This window comes from Ambystoma mexicanum, chromosome 9, assembly GCF_040938575.1.
Source record: "Ambystoma mexicanum isolate Mex_15411 chromosome 9, UKY_AmexF1_1, whole genome shotgun sequence".
Taxonomy (NCBI): Eukaryota; Metazoa; Chordata; class Amphibia; order Caudata; family Ambystomatidae; genus Ambystoma; species Ambystoma mexicanum.
The window spans coordinates 4,998,107-5,012,230 of record NC_090931.1 but is presented as its reverse complement, the minus strand read 5'-3'; the positions used below and the strand labels follow the sequence as shown (position 1 = coordinate 5,012,230).

General features: G+C 46.2%; 1 protein-coding gene across 1 annotated transcript in view; it reads right to left on the bottom strand.

The window, feature by feature from the left end:
- CHEK1 (checkpoint kinase 1) overlaps nucleotides 1-14,124 on the bottom strand; it is a 256,498-nt gene that overhangs the window by 85,555 nt on the left and 156,819 nt on the right. The window contains exons 6-7 of the mRNA XM_069614070.1: nucleotides 11,455-11,643; nucleotides 1,443-1,547 (exon numbers count right to left, since the gene is read on the bottom strand). Coding sequence (XP_069470171.1) covers nucleotides 1,443-1,547; nucleotides 11,455-11,643 — 294 coding nt within the window. The remainder of the gene's footprint in view (nucleotides 1-1,442; nucleotides 1,548-11,454; nucleotides 11,644-14,124) is intronic.

Here is a 14,124-nt window from a genome sequence, read left to right as displayed (position 1 = left end):
GTGGCACGACTTTCAGCAACCTCTTGGTTCACTCTGTGTTTTTGGCGCCTTTTTGGCAGCACCAACAAAGGACATGGATCATCCGGTCAATCTTCTTGGCTTCCTGCAGTCCCACACTCTGGTGAGGAGGTCTGGGCGAGTTGGATCGGATCTCTGGAGTGTCCTTGCAGGATCAGCACAGATTTGGACAGATTTTGCCGTTCGACAAGCCACTTGAAATGGGCAGGTCTCCTGGTATTGGGGTTGCGCAGCTCTGGAAGCTCCTAGGACCTCTGGAAAAGTAGGTCTTGGGACTGGTTGTTCCCACTAGCCAAAGGGAAGGAGTCCTCTTCGGAGCTCCTCCGTCACATAGCAAATTGGGTCAGAACAGCAGTGGTCGCTTCAGTGTTGCAAAGGGTCTGCAGGCGTCTCTGGTCGTCTTCTCCAGTTACTTTTGTTTCCTGTGGTCAACTTGCTTTACACTCCAGAAGCCTCGCCTTTTATTCAGTTCCGGCACACACTCCTCTGCAATCTCTCAGCATTGTACAGAAAGGGGCGTTTGGCTGACCGCTAAAAGCAAAACACACACACACTGACCTCCCCCTCTCAGAATTGTAGAAGAAGGGCTAACAAAGAACAACCAAGCTAGTAATTGTGAATAAAGAAGGGAGGCCCCAACTTGGTACTTGGGTGCCCCTATTGTGCACTACCGGGGCTATGAACATAGCCTGCGATATAAAAAAATACACAATAGTCGGTAGAACACGTCCACAGCTACCAGCCATAACTAGGTGATTGTGTATGCGACTAAAACATCAGAGTAGAGAGAAGGGAGATACTAGGTATCCCTTTGGCACTCCACTGAAGGTGGTGTATGTCACTCTCTCAGGTTATAGTGTTTTGGGAGAGATACTATCTATCCTTAAGAAATGTAGTTACTTGGGGGATCTTAAAGGAGGATGCCAAGGTTCCCCAGCAACACTGCCCATAAGGAGCTGTGTACTGCAGTAGTAAATTACAGGTGCTTTTAAGAGCTATGGAGCAGACAGACTCCAAAGTACAGGTAGATTACAAAGAATAGAGCTCCAAAAGACCGAGCCCACAAGAATGGATGAGTGGAAAAAGGCTCTACTCATTCAGGATTAAAAGAAAAAGGTCAAGAAGCCCAGCAAAAAGCGTGGGGGTTCTCACTAGGAGAGGGGATGAAGCACAATGATAAATCTCCCTAACAGCTCAGTACATCAAAAGCAATCCAGCCACAGTGAAATTCTGCAAACAACGCCCCCACACTGAAAGAGTTAACCCAAATATTGCTTGAGCTAGCAACACGTCAACTCTGCAAAGTTAGACCTCGGATTGACTAACAGAGAGCATGATGGGACACTCCACCGCTTCCTCCCACCCTTAGTTTCTGGTGGCCTCTGTCTGTCAAACCAATAACTACAAATATTCTGTAAACATACCCAAGGCTGCTGAGTCGATCTTCTTCCAAGGTGGGAGGTAGTGTTTTTTCTCTTTCCAGTCACAGTATTCTTGGCAGCACTCATTGGGTTGGTCCCACGGCAATTCTAGAAAAAATGAGGGCACAATATGTCTGTTCTCTTTACCAACGATAATACAAACACAAATGGCAGAGTATGCAACATTTTAGCAGTCAATAACAGTGTTAAAACAGGGCTTTTCCCATGAGGAGGACATGCTAGTAGCTTGCGTGCATGCAAGTGAAATGGAAAGCCTGGAATATTGCTGCCACATCCAAGCCCTCACCATCCATAATTTGCCAGGATGGAGAAGATTGGTCATTTGTAATTAGCACTATACATTAGAATTGCGTTTCAAGGAGCATCAAGACAGGGGTGGGAGAAATAGGGAAAAAAATAACAAAAAACGTTCTTAAAGGTTCTTGAAACATTTGGAACCTGCAAGTGCTACAGAATGAGATGGGGGGCGAGGGAGTGCGGGGAGGGGTCGGAAAGAAGACAAACAATAGCATTCCGACTAGGTCAGACTTTTGGAACGTGCAAGTGCTCGACAAAAATAGGGGGTGGGTTGGAGGTACAATACAAAAACTATTAAAGTGCATGAACAAGTAGGTAAACTGCAATGAAGGAAAAAAAACAGACATGCAACTGAGTAAGGCGGATAAGAGTGGTTGCAGCCTAGAAAAGCTTCACCTAAAAGATGGAGGGCTACATCAGGCGGCAGACATGTAATGAATGCATTTGGGATGTGCCAGTGCTGAGCATGCAAGATGGTCAAAAAAGGGGACTAAGGGGATGCAGAAGGAGGTAGGTGAATACACCAGTGACGAGCAATGGTACAATCAGTACAGGTGCAGGGGACTACAAGAGTTGTAGCACAGATAAAAAGCAACAGAACAGGTAACAAATGATGCGGCAGGTAAGGTGTTACAAAGCGCAGGCAGCGAGAAGGTCACACCGTTGTTGCAGGGAGGTAAGATTGCAGAGTTTCTGGACCCAGTTTTTTCTGTATCCAACAGCTCAGTGGAAGATGAGATCGCTCCTACTTCCACCAACCCTCGATGACGTGAAGGAGGAGAACAAGCTGCACTCCTAGTAAACCTACTCTGGACGATGCACAGCTCCACAAAACCTGCTCACCCCTCCTCGCCAGTTCTCAACAGGCGGGTATGAAGAAGAGTGGATAGTGGGTAAGCAGTACGAAGGAAGAGTATCGATAAACACACAAATTACCTTTAGATCACCAAATTTCTATACCAAACTTAACCTAGACAACAGCACATAGCCTAAGGTTAGAAGAAATCTGGAGAGGACATTACTTTCCAAGAGGCCAGGGGAGTTCAACAACTCTGGTACTACTGAGCCGAAACAATCAAATCAAAAAAGGCCCACTACTCGCAATGAATAGAGTGAGCAGAACATTACTAGATGGAAGTCTTCAAAATGATCCATACATTTAAAAATCCTGCACCCTCACAGCACAAACATCTTCAAGAACCCTATGACACTTCAGCAACAACATTCAACAAATCCAGGACCATTTGGACAGAAAAAAGCGAAGTCCACTATTCTCTTCAATGGGAACAGGACTAAAGGAATGACATCCCAACACTGCAAGCGTTGCCTCTGCTCTTCCCAGGACTTCCTTGCTGGGGCCAACACTAGTAACCCATCAGGTTTACCCGAAAAACTGCACACCTCGCAATGTCTGCTAAACAGTAAACAAAAGCAACCACACCAAGCAGCTGCTTTTCTAGCACTCAACGCCTACATAAAACAATGGGTCATCTGTCCCTCCTTGCAAGCCACTGCTTACACCCTCACCCGCCAGAAAACACGCCGCTTATGCCAACGATCCCAGGAACAGACAAATCTCCCAAAGCACTTCACTGATAAAATGTTTGTGAAGTTTATGTGGAATGTAGTGAAAGCAACAGCCGCCTGTCCGGGTTACAACATGGGTTAAAAACTACTGGAGCAGAATCACCCAATGCTAGATATGGAACAGCCTAGAACACACACCTAGTCCACCCTCCTATTAAAAAGATTATGTACATCAGATTACAAAGGAGCCACTCTTCACTGGATCACTTCATTTCCAGCTGAGAGTACTGAAACACACCTTACATGCAGAATACCCCAAGGATCCAGTCTTTCACTTCTCATTTTCAACATCTTTGCGACCATAATCGAGAAAGTATATATAGATACACCATTTCTTAACCACCAAGGGTCTTCTCAATAGCCAGTGGTGTGTGCAACAGTTTGAGCGCTGGATTATACAGATGAGCAAACCACCTGTAGTCTCACAAATGCCTATTCACTGAACAGACCAGATCTGAGGACATTCATCGTGCGTTTGGACTCCTGGATGACAGACCAGATCTTAGGACATGGATGACGGACCAGACCTCAGGAAATGCATCGTGCATTTGGACTCGTGGACGACGGACCAGATCTCGGGACATGCATCGTGCGTTTGGACTCCTGGATGACAGACCAGATCTCAGGACATTTCTTTGATTATTTAGTACTTGTAGAGCGCACTACAGCCCACAGGCATCAAGGCGCTATAAGGAGATGTAAGAGGGCTTGCTTGAGGGTTGCAGGAGTGCGGCCCAATAGAAAAATGCCTAATACAATTTGCTTAGTTACATACTAAATTGTTCAATTACATAATACAAATCGATGGATGTTGGCCGGATACAGATAAATGAAAGCATAGAGTAGGGGGCAAGGCCCGTTCAGAAAAATAGCCTTGTCTTGATGGCCTTCCGGAAAGCTGCATGCAAGTCGATCATCCTGATCTGGGCTGGGAGGGTATTCCAGAATGTCGCGGCCATGGTTGAGAATCTGGCGCCACCTGCACGCACTATGCATGTGGGAGGAACAGTGATACGATTTGCATATGCAATTCTAGAAGGCCTAGTTAGCGTCTGTTTAATGATCCTTTGTGTTAGGTACAGTTGGGCCAGGCCGTGAAGACATGTGTGTGTCAGGGTGAGTGTTTTGAAAACAATCCTTTTCTTAACGGGTAGCCAGTGAACCTGCCTCCTGACCCCAGAGATGTAATCCCACCATGAGATGCCTGCTGCGGCCCTTAAGACATTGTTCTGAGCTAGTAGGAGTTTAGCCAGATTCTTTTGGGAAGTCCAGACAAAGAGGTCATTGCAATAGTCCATCCTTGAACCAATGATCGCCCTAGCAATGGTGATGCAGTTCTGTTGGGAGAGGAAAGGCCTGACTGCATTGAGCAGTTTAGCATGATATGCTGCAGAGGATGCGATAGCATTGACCTGCCTATCCAGGGTAAGGCTAGTTATGAGATACACCCCCAATGTCTTGATGACTTGTGACACTGTGATGGGAATGTTGTCAATGGTGAAAGAACAGTACTGCTTGTCCAGTTTACCCAGGGTTGAGGGGGAGCCAATTAGCAGAAGTTTGGTTTTCTCGCTGTTGACACAACCAGTTATCTGCCATCCAGCATTGGATTGTGGAGTAGATGGAGTTGAGGGTGTTCATGTTAGTTGAACAAGTTACCCGAGAGTGGGATGAGCGCACCTGGGTGTCATCTGCATAGTTAGTATGAGATGCCCAGGGTGTCTAGGACTCTGAACAGGGGCCTCGTGAAGAGGTTATAGAGGGTGGGAGCTATGCATGATCCCTGTGGGACCCCACATTTGATAGGACTGGGGTTGGCACAGGAGGATTGAGAGAAAACCATCACTCTTTCCTTTAGGAAAGAGGTGATCTACTCGTAGGCTTTCGAAGAGAAGTTGGCTGTGAAGGAGAGATGATGGCATGGGGTTTATGATCTACCAGATCAAAGGCCGCTGAAAGGTCTAGGAGCAGGAGGAGCGCAGGTTTGTCTGCGTCTCCGAGGTCATCCATTTGATTTTTTAGGTCAAGTAGTGCCGTTTCGGTGCCATGTCGTGGCCGGAAACCAGACTGGCGTAGTCCAAGGAGGTGATTGTCTTCAAGGAATTTTTAGACTTGCAGGTAGCTTGCTTGGTTTAAAATCTTTAGCAAAAAAGGGACAGTGGTGATGGGCCTGTTCCCTGGGACCAGTGGGGCAAGGGAAGGTTTTTTCAGGAGCGGTCGGACCCAGGCCTCCTTGAGTGTAGTCGGGACATGGGCCGACTGGAAGGAAGGTTAATGAAGGCAGTGAGGAATGGGGCGAGGAATGGGGCACAATCCTTGATGAGGTGGGCCAGGCAGGTATCACCTTTACAATTTGATGGCTTGATGGACTTGATGAGGGCGATGACTTCAGGTTCGCTCATGTCCGAGAATTCAAACATCAGCACCTGCCTGGGAGCAGTAAATGCGGGTGGTGCAGTAGAGAGGATAGGGCCTTTTGGTGAGCAAACATTTTGGTGTGCAAGGAGTCCAGTTTGCCAAGCATGGCAGCTTGAATTTTGTTGCATCAGGTCACGTCCTTTATGAGGGTGGAGGGTGGGGGTGAGGGAGTCTCCAGTTCTCAAAAGATTGCAAAGATGTCCTTAGTTCCGAAATTGGCGTTGTCAATCCTAGTGTTGAAGGATGCAGCTTTGGCTTGGGTGATGGCTGCTTTGCAGTCTCTGGAAATAGCCTTCAATGCGGTTTTGGAGGCTTCATTGGGGTTTCTTTTCCAGGTGGCAAGCGATGCCCTCTTTTTGGAGCAAAGGTCCATTCGTTCTTGAGAGAACCAGGCATTAGAGTGCTTAGCTTTCTTGTCTTTAAGGGTGAGAGGAGCGATGGTGTCTACTGCATGAGTTATGTATCACCTGATTAAAAGCGGTGGCTAGATGTACCGGCTCATTAGGGAAGGGGGGCTGGAGCGCCGGTACCATGAGGTGAGGATTGTGCGTTTGGACTCCTGGATGACAGACCAGATCTCAGGACATTCATCCAGGAGTCGAAACGCACGATGAGGTCTTGACCAGATCTCAACACATGCATCGTGCGTTTGGACTCCTGGTTTAAAGACCAGATCTCAGGACATGCATTGTGCGTCTGGAGTCCAGACAAAACCCAAACAAAACAGAACGTATGTTTTTCAGCTCCTCACAGCCGAGCCCTAAGTAAAGACCATGTACTGAACTGTGGGAACTCCCAATTGCCTGCAACAGTCAACGACCTCAAACCAACCATCGTAAGGCGTTTCTTTCAACTCAGAATTCATGCCATACCAGAGCATCAAGCATGCAACTGCTGCAGCGATGGCACTAGTATGCAAAACTTAAATACGCTAGCAGCCTTTGCTTGGGGCTCACGGATCACCTTCTCCATTGGCCATTAAAAGTCCAACATGCGGCGGCCAGAACTCTTCCGAGACTTAAGAGAAACAAATCACTCCAGTCCTCTGAACAATCGACTGGCTCCCAATCAAACGTAAGTCACTTTAAACTTGCCATTGCCGACTGTGCCTTCCACAGATGGGGCCCAGAATCCATCACAAGTAAACTCATACGCTACTAGCAACGGAGCCCTACTTCCAGTGACATCCTTCCACTGGAAACACCAGAGGATGGGCCTACGATCCAGCAATGGAGCCCTACTTCCAGTGCCATTCTTCCACTGGAAACACCAGAGGATGGGCCTACGATCCAGCAATCGAGCCCTACTTCCACTTCAACTGGGTACAAAGCAAGTTTGATACTTTCTCCCAGGACTGATTCAGAAGTCTTATGGGTCCAAAAAGTCTCTGGATTCACACCAGGTTTCCAAGTTCAAACAAACAAGGTTATAGATTTGCACCAAGGTTCAAAGTTCAAACAAGGTCTCTGGGGTTTCATATGCTTTAATGAGGGTCTTAACAAATGTACTGCCACTCATGGTTTGGCTCTCCACCGCCCACACTTGCTTCTTGGGTCCAATGTGGAGAGCGTCCACCCTCCTCTCCAGTTCGTGGGAGACCTTCACTTCATGGTTTAGTTCACCACGGTCCATCCTGCTACACCCCCTCAATGATTTGCAACAGTCTTATTCCTAAAGGGAATTCTGCTCCCTCTCCACCATAGAGTTCCTGACACACAGGGCTTGGGGGGTGTTTCTTTACCACCACCTACCATTCCTTTATCATTCCTCTCCTACTGCTCAACCTCTTCTCTCTTCTTCCTTCTGAATCTCTAGGCTCATCTTGGGGAGATGTGAGATGTAGGTAAGTACAATGAACTCAGTAAATACACAGGCCCAAAGAAACTCACACTTGTAGTTATAGTAAAATGATTTGGAGTTGTTTAATCGTTTTATTTTTGTTTGCTGCAAACTGACAGCAATGTATCTGCTCGGGCCCACATTTAAAACGCTAATTTCTTTTTTTTGTCCCGCCTCAATTTTAAGGAAGTGGGGGACACCGCCGCAGCCCAAAACCAAAATACCGAACATGGTGAGCGGGAGACAAAGTATGCGCGTAGTGTGCTCCAAAGGTCAAATCAGACATGTTAAAGATCAAATAAGCCAATTGCAGTAAAATAGTAATTTATTCTATATACACATCGTTAAAGTTCAATCTCAGGTAAATAAGTTGTTTTTCAAACTAAGCAGCACAATATAAAATTAAAGCAATACTTCAGGTGAGATTAGGAATTATACATGTAATTGAACATAGTTCAGAGGCGAGTAAAATCACTGGTTATAGCAACTCAGAAAATGCTCTGTTGTAGGAATGAAAAGGTTAAGCACCACCACCAATAGCAGGTCAGTACTTTAAGAGACTTGTATTACTTTTCAGAGTCCTTCAGGCTTTAGCAGGCCATCCCTTTCTAGGTATGAGTTCTTCAAAGTCAGACTGGAGGGAAAGGAGCTAAGGTACAAATGCAAAAAAGGCAAAGTTCCAGAGTATTCTTCAATGACAAGCAAGCAAAGGACTTTCGTTGGTCAAAAAGGTTTCAGGGACCTTGGGAAAGGCTCCCTATGGGCACACAAGCGTTTGGCCTAGGCGAACGGTATGGGCGAACACTCAAACAGCAGCATCAGCACTCCAGGGGTGACAGAGTAACTCCAGGTATGTAGTACCCAAGGGCCCACAGTACCCAAGGAGTTATGAAGAATTTGCAGTGGCATCAGGTGTACTTTCCTTAGAAAACCCAATTATCTGCCATTTCTGTTCCCAAGGTGGCAGTGAAGGCTACAACATCTTAAATTACACCCCACAAAATTACATTAAAACTTAACTTTTTACATTTTTCCGAATTAACAGTCTTCAAAGTTTCTTAATGAAATAGTCTTCTGAACAAATGGGATGGCTTTTGTCCTTCATTGGACCATTTTCTTTCCTTCAGCTACCACCAACTGTCACTTCAGCTCAGTGTGGAGATGGGGGTTTCCCAGTTTGATTGAAGGTTTTATTGCTGCTTCCACTTCACAGGTTAGTGTTCCAGATTTCCATTTTCCCAGCCTGGAGCGCAGACTAATGTCCGACGGTCGTATGAACTTTCTTTGTCTTGGTCCATTCAAAGTTTTTCAAGCTAGCAATGATCACTTGTGTCCTGGAAGTTTATGGTGGTCCCTTTTGGGTGGAAGCCTTAGCTTAGCCAGCAGGGAAACACCTGTTCTGGAGGTTGCAAAATTCAACCAACGCAGTTTAATTCCTTTCATTTTATTTGGTCCTGGATCAAAACAAACCTGTTGAATAAAACATCCCCTATACGTTTCCCAGCAACAAACCCCTTTACATTGCTAGGCATGTGTAAAGCCAGCTGGCATTTTCCTTGCAAATTCGGTTCGTCTCTTCCATCTGCACTTCCACATTGTTTTGTAGCCATAGTTAGCTTCTTGTACACATTAATATGTTTGAAACACAGATGTACTGAAATTGACATGGGCCCAGAGCCAGGGCCCCTTCGATGCATTGATCTTTGATATTTTGTATCCCAAAAGTAAAGCGTTTCCTGTGTAGCTGAAGTAAAGATTCTTTTGATTCCTTCAGAACGGAACAACAGCCTGTCATTCAAAGATACTGCTCTTGTGTGCTGGAGCACAATGTGAATGGGCATGGCAGAGTCTCCTTAATAAAATAGTGTGATGAGGAATCAGAGGAAAAAGCATCAGAGTGGTATCCTTTATAATGAAAATATTTCCCTTTTTCACTGGGAACTGTGGGTTTGCAAGCAGCAGAGCAGCGCTGCTTTGATTTGTTTGTTTTGGGTGCACCCCAGAACACACTGGCACCTTTCTCTCTGTGCTCCAAGATGGTGCCGCCATCCTTTTGTTGCGGCAAGGCACAGTTTTGACGCCATGGTGCCCCAAGGAGCCAACAGAGCCATTTTGCTGTTGACTGCCAAAGCGCAGCTTGGTTCTGGAGAAGAATTCTGTTGAGTGGGTCAATGTAGCCCACAGATTTATGTGATCACTGCGTCACCAAAAATGCTGCCCCAAAAAATGCGGATTATAAACACAGCGAGGCGCAGGGATCACAGATCACTTTTGCCCACTTCCCTTTTTCCTCCCTACTTACCTTTTGGCAGAACACCTGGGTGTGCCGGCGACTCCCCTCTATCCCTGTGGCATCAGTTCCCTTGAAGTGAAACGGAATTGGCACTGCAGGGTCATTTTTTTGTTTTTTACTTGGTCCCACGGTGGGGCGGGGGGACACACCCGCAACCCCCAAGCCCATTACACCGAACAAGGGGAGAGGGGAAAAATTCCGCAACCGCTGCTCCCCTTTTTCGGTGTAACGGGATTTAGAATTTGTTTTGACGCCGAATGCGCAGTAAACAAGCTTTCAGCAATTTTTTATCTGCATTTTGGGCTGATGCAGCTCCCTGAGGTAGCTTGTCACGTTCGCGGGACTCAAATAACTTCCCGGAGCTTCCCTTGCTCTGCGGCGGCTCTGCAGTCTTTCCTTCCTGGACAGTGTGGTCTTGTGCTTCTTGGGTTTGAGGCACCCAGAGTCTTGGTCCACACTTCCTGGACCGGACTAGACTCTCTCCCCTTTCTCAGCATCCCAGTCAGCACCCTCCTGCACGTCAGACTTGCCCTGGCTCTCGCGCTTCCCCCAGGGAGGGCTTGACTATCTGTCAAGCCCTTCTTCGGTTTTTATCTTGTTTCTTCCAATCAAACGTTGCGAACCACTAGACTGGTGAAAGGGGTTCCAATGGTTATTCAGTATTGCTCCACACCAGCTCCTTGTCTCAGTACTAAGTGAGTGCTGATGTGGAAACTCACTAAGACTCTTTCTCATCTCAGTACTCTCCATTTGGACTGCTTTAGAAAAGTACATAGAGTATGAGGATAGGATTGAAGAAGAATGAGGTGAAGGAAAGATGGGCTAACTGTGGGAAGGGGGTCTAGGTGTTTGGTCGAAATAGCACGTTCTCCAGATGTGGTCATCACTGGTTCCAAAGGGGGTTTCCCCTCTCATGAGATCCACATGCCAAGTACCACCCCCAGGGGGACTTTCGGGAAGAGGCCTCACCACCCTGGGCTCATGGAAAGGGGCTCCCCCTTCGGAAGTAGTGATGACATCCTGGTATTCGTCACATAGGACAGAAGAGTCATAGCATTATTGTTCACGGACACTGCTTGTAAATACCAATATTGCAAGGTTACATGTATTCAAAATCAACATTTGAAGAGTGGTTTAAAAATGATTAATTGCATTCTGAACTTGAGACACTGAAAATAGAACAATAATGCATGCGGGGTCCAGAGGAAACAGATTACGGAAACGTCAGGTGTGGGAGATGAGGACACGTAAAGGAGATCGTACAGATGGTCCCACTGATCTTCACTTATTTTAAACTACTCAGATTTACAATAAGAGCACAGGGAGACTGGATTTGTCCAAAACCATGCCATTATTTTGTGCCAGTTGTAGAGGCGGGAGTTGAACCTGCGTCCCCAAATTCCAACAGTCATTCACCTTTCCTAAATCGTATGCTCACTGCAGTGGTCCGCTCAGGCATGAATGCTGTTTTTGAAATACCCACCACAAAAGTGCAAAAACAGCACAGCAGCAGATGGAAAGCTTCTAGATTTCAACCATGCCCACCTTGAAAGTCCTTACCTCCAGCCAACATGGCAGTGAGAACAATCCCACAGGACCAGATATCCACAGGCTCTGCATGGAATTCTTTCCTTTTTATCAGTTCAGGTGCAACGTAAGGAAGAGTGCCACACATCTTGTTTAATAATCTTTCACGCCCATTGTGTTTAAACACAGTTGCCAAACCGAAGTCCGAGATTTTAAGTTTATCTACACACAAAGACAAAATGTGAAAAATTATTGTTAAGTCCAAGAGATTTCCTGGGGAACTGAAAAAGTTAGGGGCAATTGCCAATGCCAAACATTTATATTACAGATAATATCGAACTGCAGCAGGTCATAAGTACAAATAAAACAGCGCACTAACCTGCTTCTTTAGCATTTTAAATAGAAAATGTTAAAAAGTACTTCAGCAAAAGGTCTTCATGTTGCTTCCCTCCCGCCCTTCCCACCAGTTTAAAATCAGATAAAGAATAAAGAGTAAAGTTCAAAAACTCAGACAAGGAAATACAAAAATGGCGGGCATGTTAAAGCCATTACAAGTCACCACTATGACGAAATGCCCCGTGTGATGAATGCAAAGAACGTGTCCCCTCTTTCCAAGGGTAATATCCGGATTGTGATCCCTCTTCCTAGGTTGCTCTAAAGTAATATCTCTGGAGATGTGGCTAGCTTCTTTCTGGCATGGTGGACTGTTTTTGGGGACGGGTCCAATACCTGTTCATCACTGTCCCTCAGGGATGTGCAGTTCCTTGGCCTGCTTTAGGCCTGAGCGCTACTTACACATAGCAATGGAGTCTATTGTGTAAGACATGTGGCCTCAGCTAGATTTAATACAAAGGTTATGGGACCATGTGTTCTGTCCCTCACCTATATCCACCCCTGACCATACTGGCGAGAGCAAAGATGTTCCTCTGAGGATGAATATGAAGATTCTGATGAGGAGGATGTTAGTTCAACCCCCTCTCCTTCTCCTGTCCGCACCTCACCCTCTAATTTGACTTGTGGTGTATTCATGGAACTCAATCAAAGGAAAATTACAATGGACTATAACCTACAGATCAGAAAAATGGAAGTCTAACATCTATGGAAAAGGATGATTTGGACTGTACTTTATTTTTCAGGGTCTGGTTGGTATGAAGCATCCAGGATCCTAGAGTTGGTAAGTCTGTGTGACATTGTTGTATGGCTGAAAACCTTTGACCTTACTTGTAAAAGGTTTGGTTTGAGTGAGTAATCAGATCCGTGGGTTCTCTTTAGGCTTCCCAAGAATGACTACCATGTGATCTTGGATATGAATGTGGCTGAACGTAGTAACTATGGCTGGGCGAGACAAGCTCTCATTAACAGATACGAGAAGAAACCTCCTTCAGATCTAAACCCCTTAAGGGAACATGAGAAAAGATAGGTCTGACAGTCCCATCTCCGTGTACCAAGTATGGCCCGTTACCAGTGAGTAGCAGAAAAGCTCCCGTCTTAGACTAGGCTGATCACTTTGTTGAAAAGGTTGAGACTCCTAAACTTGAAGTAAGAGAAGTCACCTCAGGGGACTCCTCCTCAGAGATAAAAGGCATTAACTACCACATTCGCGTTCTGAAACACTTGTGTACGAGCGTAATATAAATAAATCATATCTGAAGGGCGCTTGGGTGGAAAACCCTTAACTTCAAATAGGGATGAAGCCCCTAGAAGTGCTTCAACCTGTTGATAGGAACGTGAGTGTTCCTGTTCAACTTATAACTTTGTTCAGGTCACTGAAGTGACACTACCGTCAGCTGGGGGTGAAGTAACAAGTCCCTTTGAAACCAAAGACACTGGAGGGGGCCCTTGAATCTCAAAACCTGGACTCTCAACCCTCTTCTGCGGAGGCAATTCCTAGGGCTGACAAGAACCTTGGAGCTCCTGTCACAAACCCTGTGTGGTGTATGTCATTTGCACTAAAGCCCCCTTCAGTTAAATCTGAAGTGGCTGAACCACATAGTGGAAGTGGTGTAGTGTGTGTGCAAAAATGAGCTAAAACATGGTGCCGGTGCGCAGCCATTTTGGACATTCACTTCCATTACTGCAATGAAAGACTTTCTATGGGTTCAGTAAGAAGACGTGAATCCTGCAACAGTTGCAAGGTCTTATTATGCAGCAGATGAGCTCACTGTGGAAGATAGTTGTATTGTCCGCTGAAGGATGAGCCAAGAAGGGAGTCGGAGCTTTGCAGGTGCAGTGATAAGGGGTGCTGGGAGAGAGGGAGAGGAGCTGAGTTTTTCCACTTCTAACTGGATTTTTCACTCTTTGCTCCCCATGCTTGCCGTCTGTCCTTTGGCCGGGGGCAGTTTGGTAACCATGATGGGGCAGGGATTTTTTCCCCATAAGAGGTGAGGTATTGGAAAACTGGAACCCCGGGTGATGAAGTCTCGCTGAGAGGGAGGACGCTCCGCTCCAGACCACATTAGCATGTGTGATCCCTCTGCCTACCTGCCTGGGGACTGGGTAGTGTCGTGGTGGTCGAGGTGAAGCTTCTTCTGCAACTACACCAACGGTGATGTATATTCTGTGCGTCGATGTATAACCAACTATATTCTATGTTTGAGGTTTTAGTGTGCTTGTGTGACTAAAGGGCCCACCAAGAGCAATCTATATTCCAATTATTGGTCTAAGTGTGGTTTATTGCCTCTCTGAGTCCAAGAACCTTTGGTC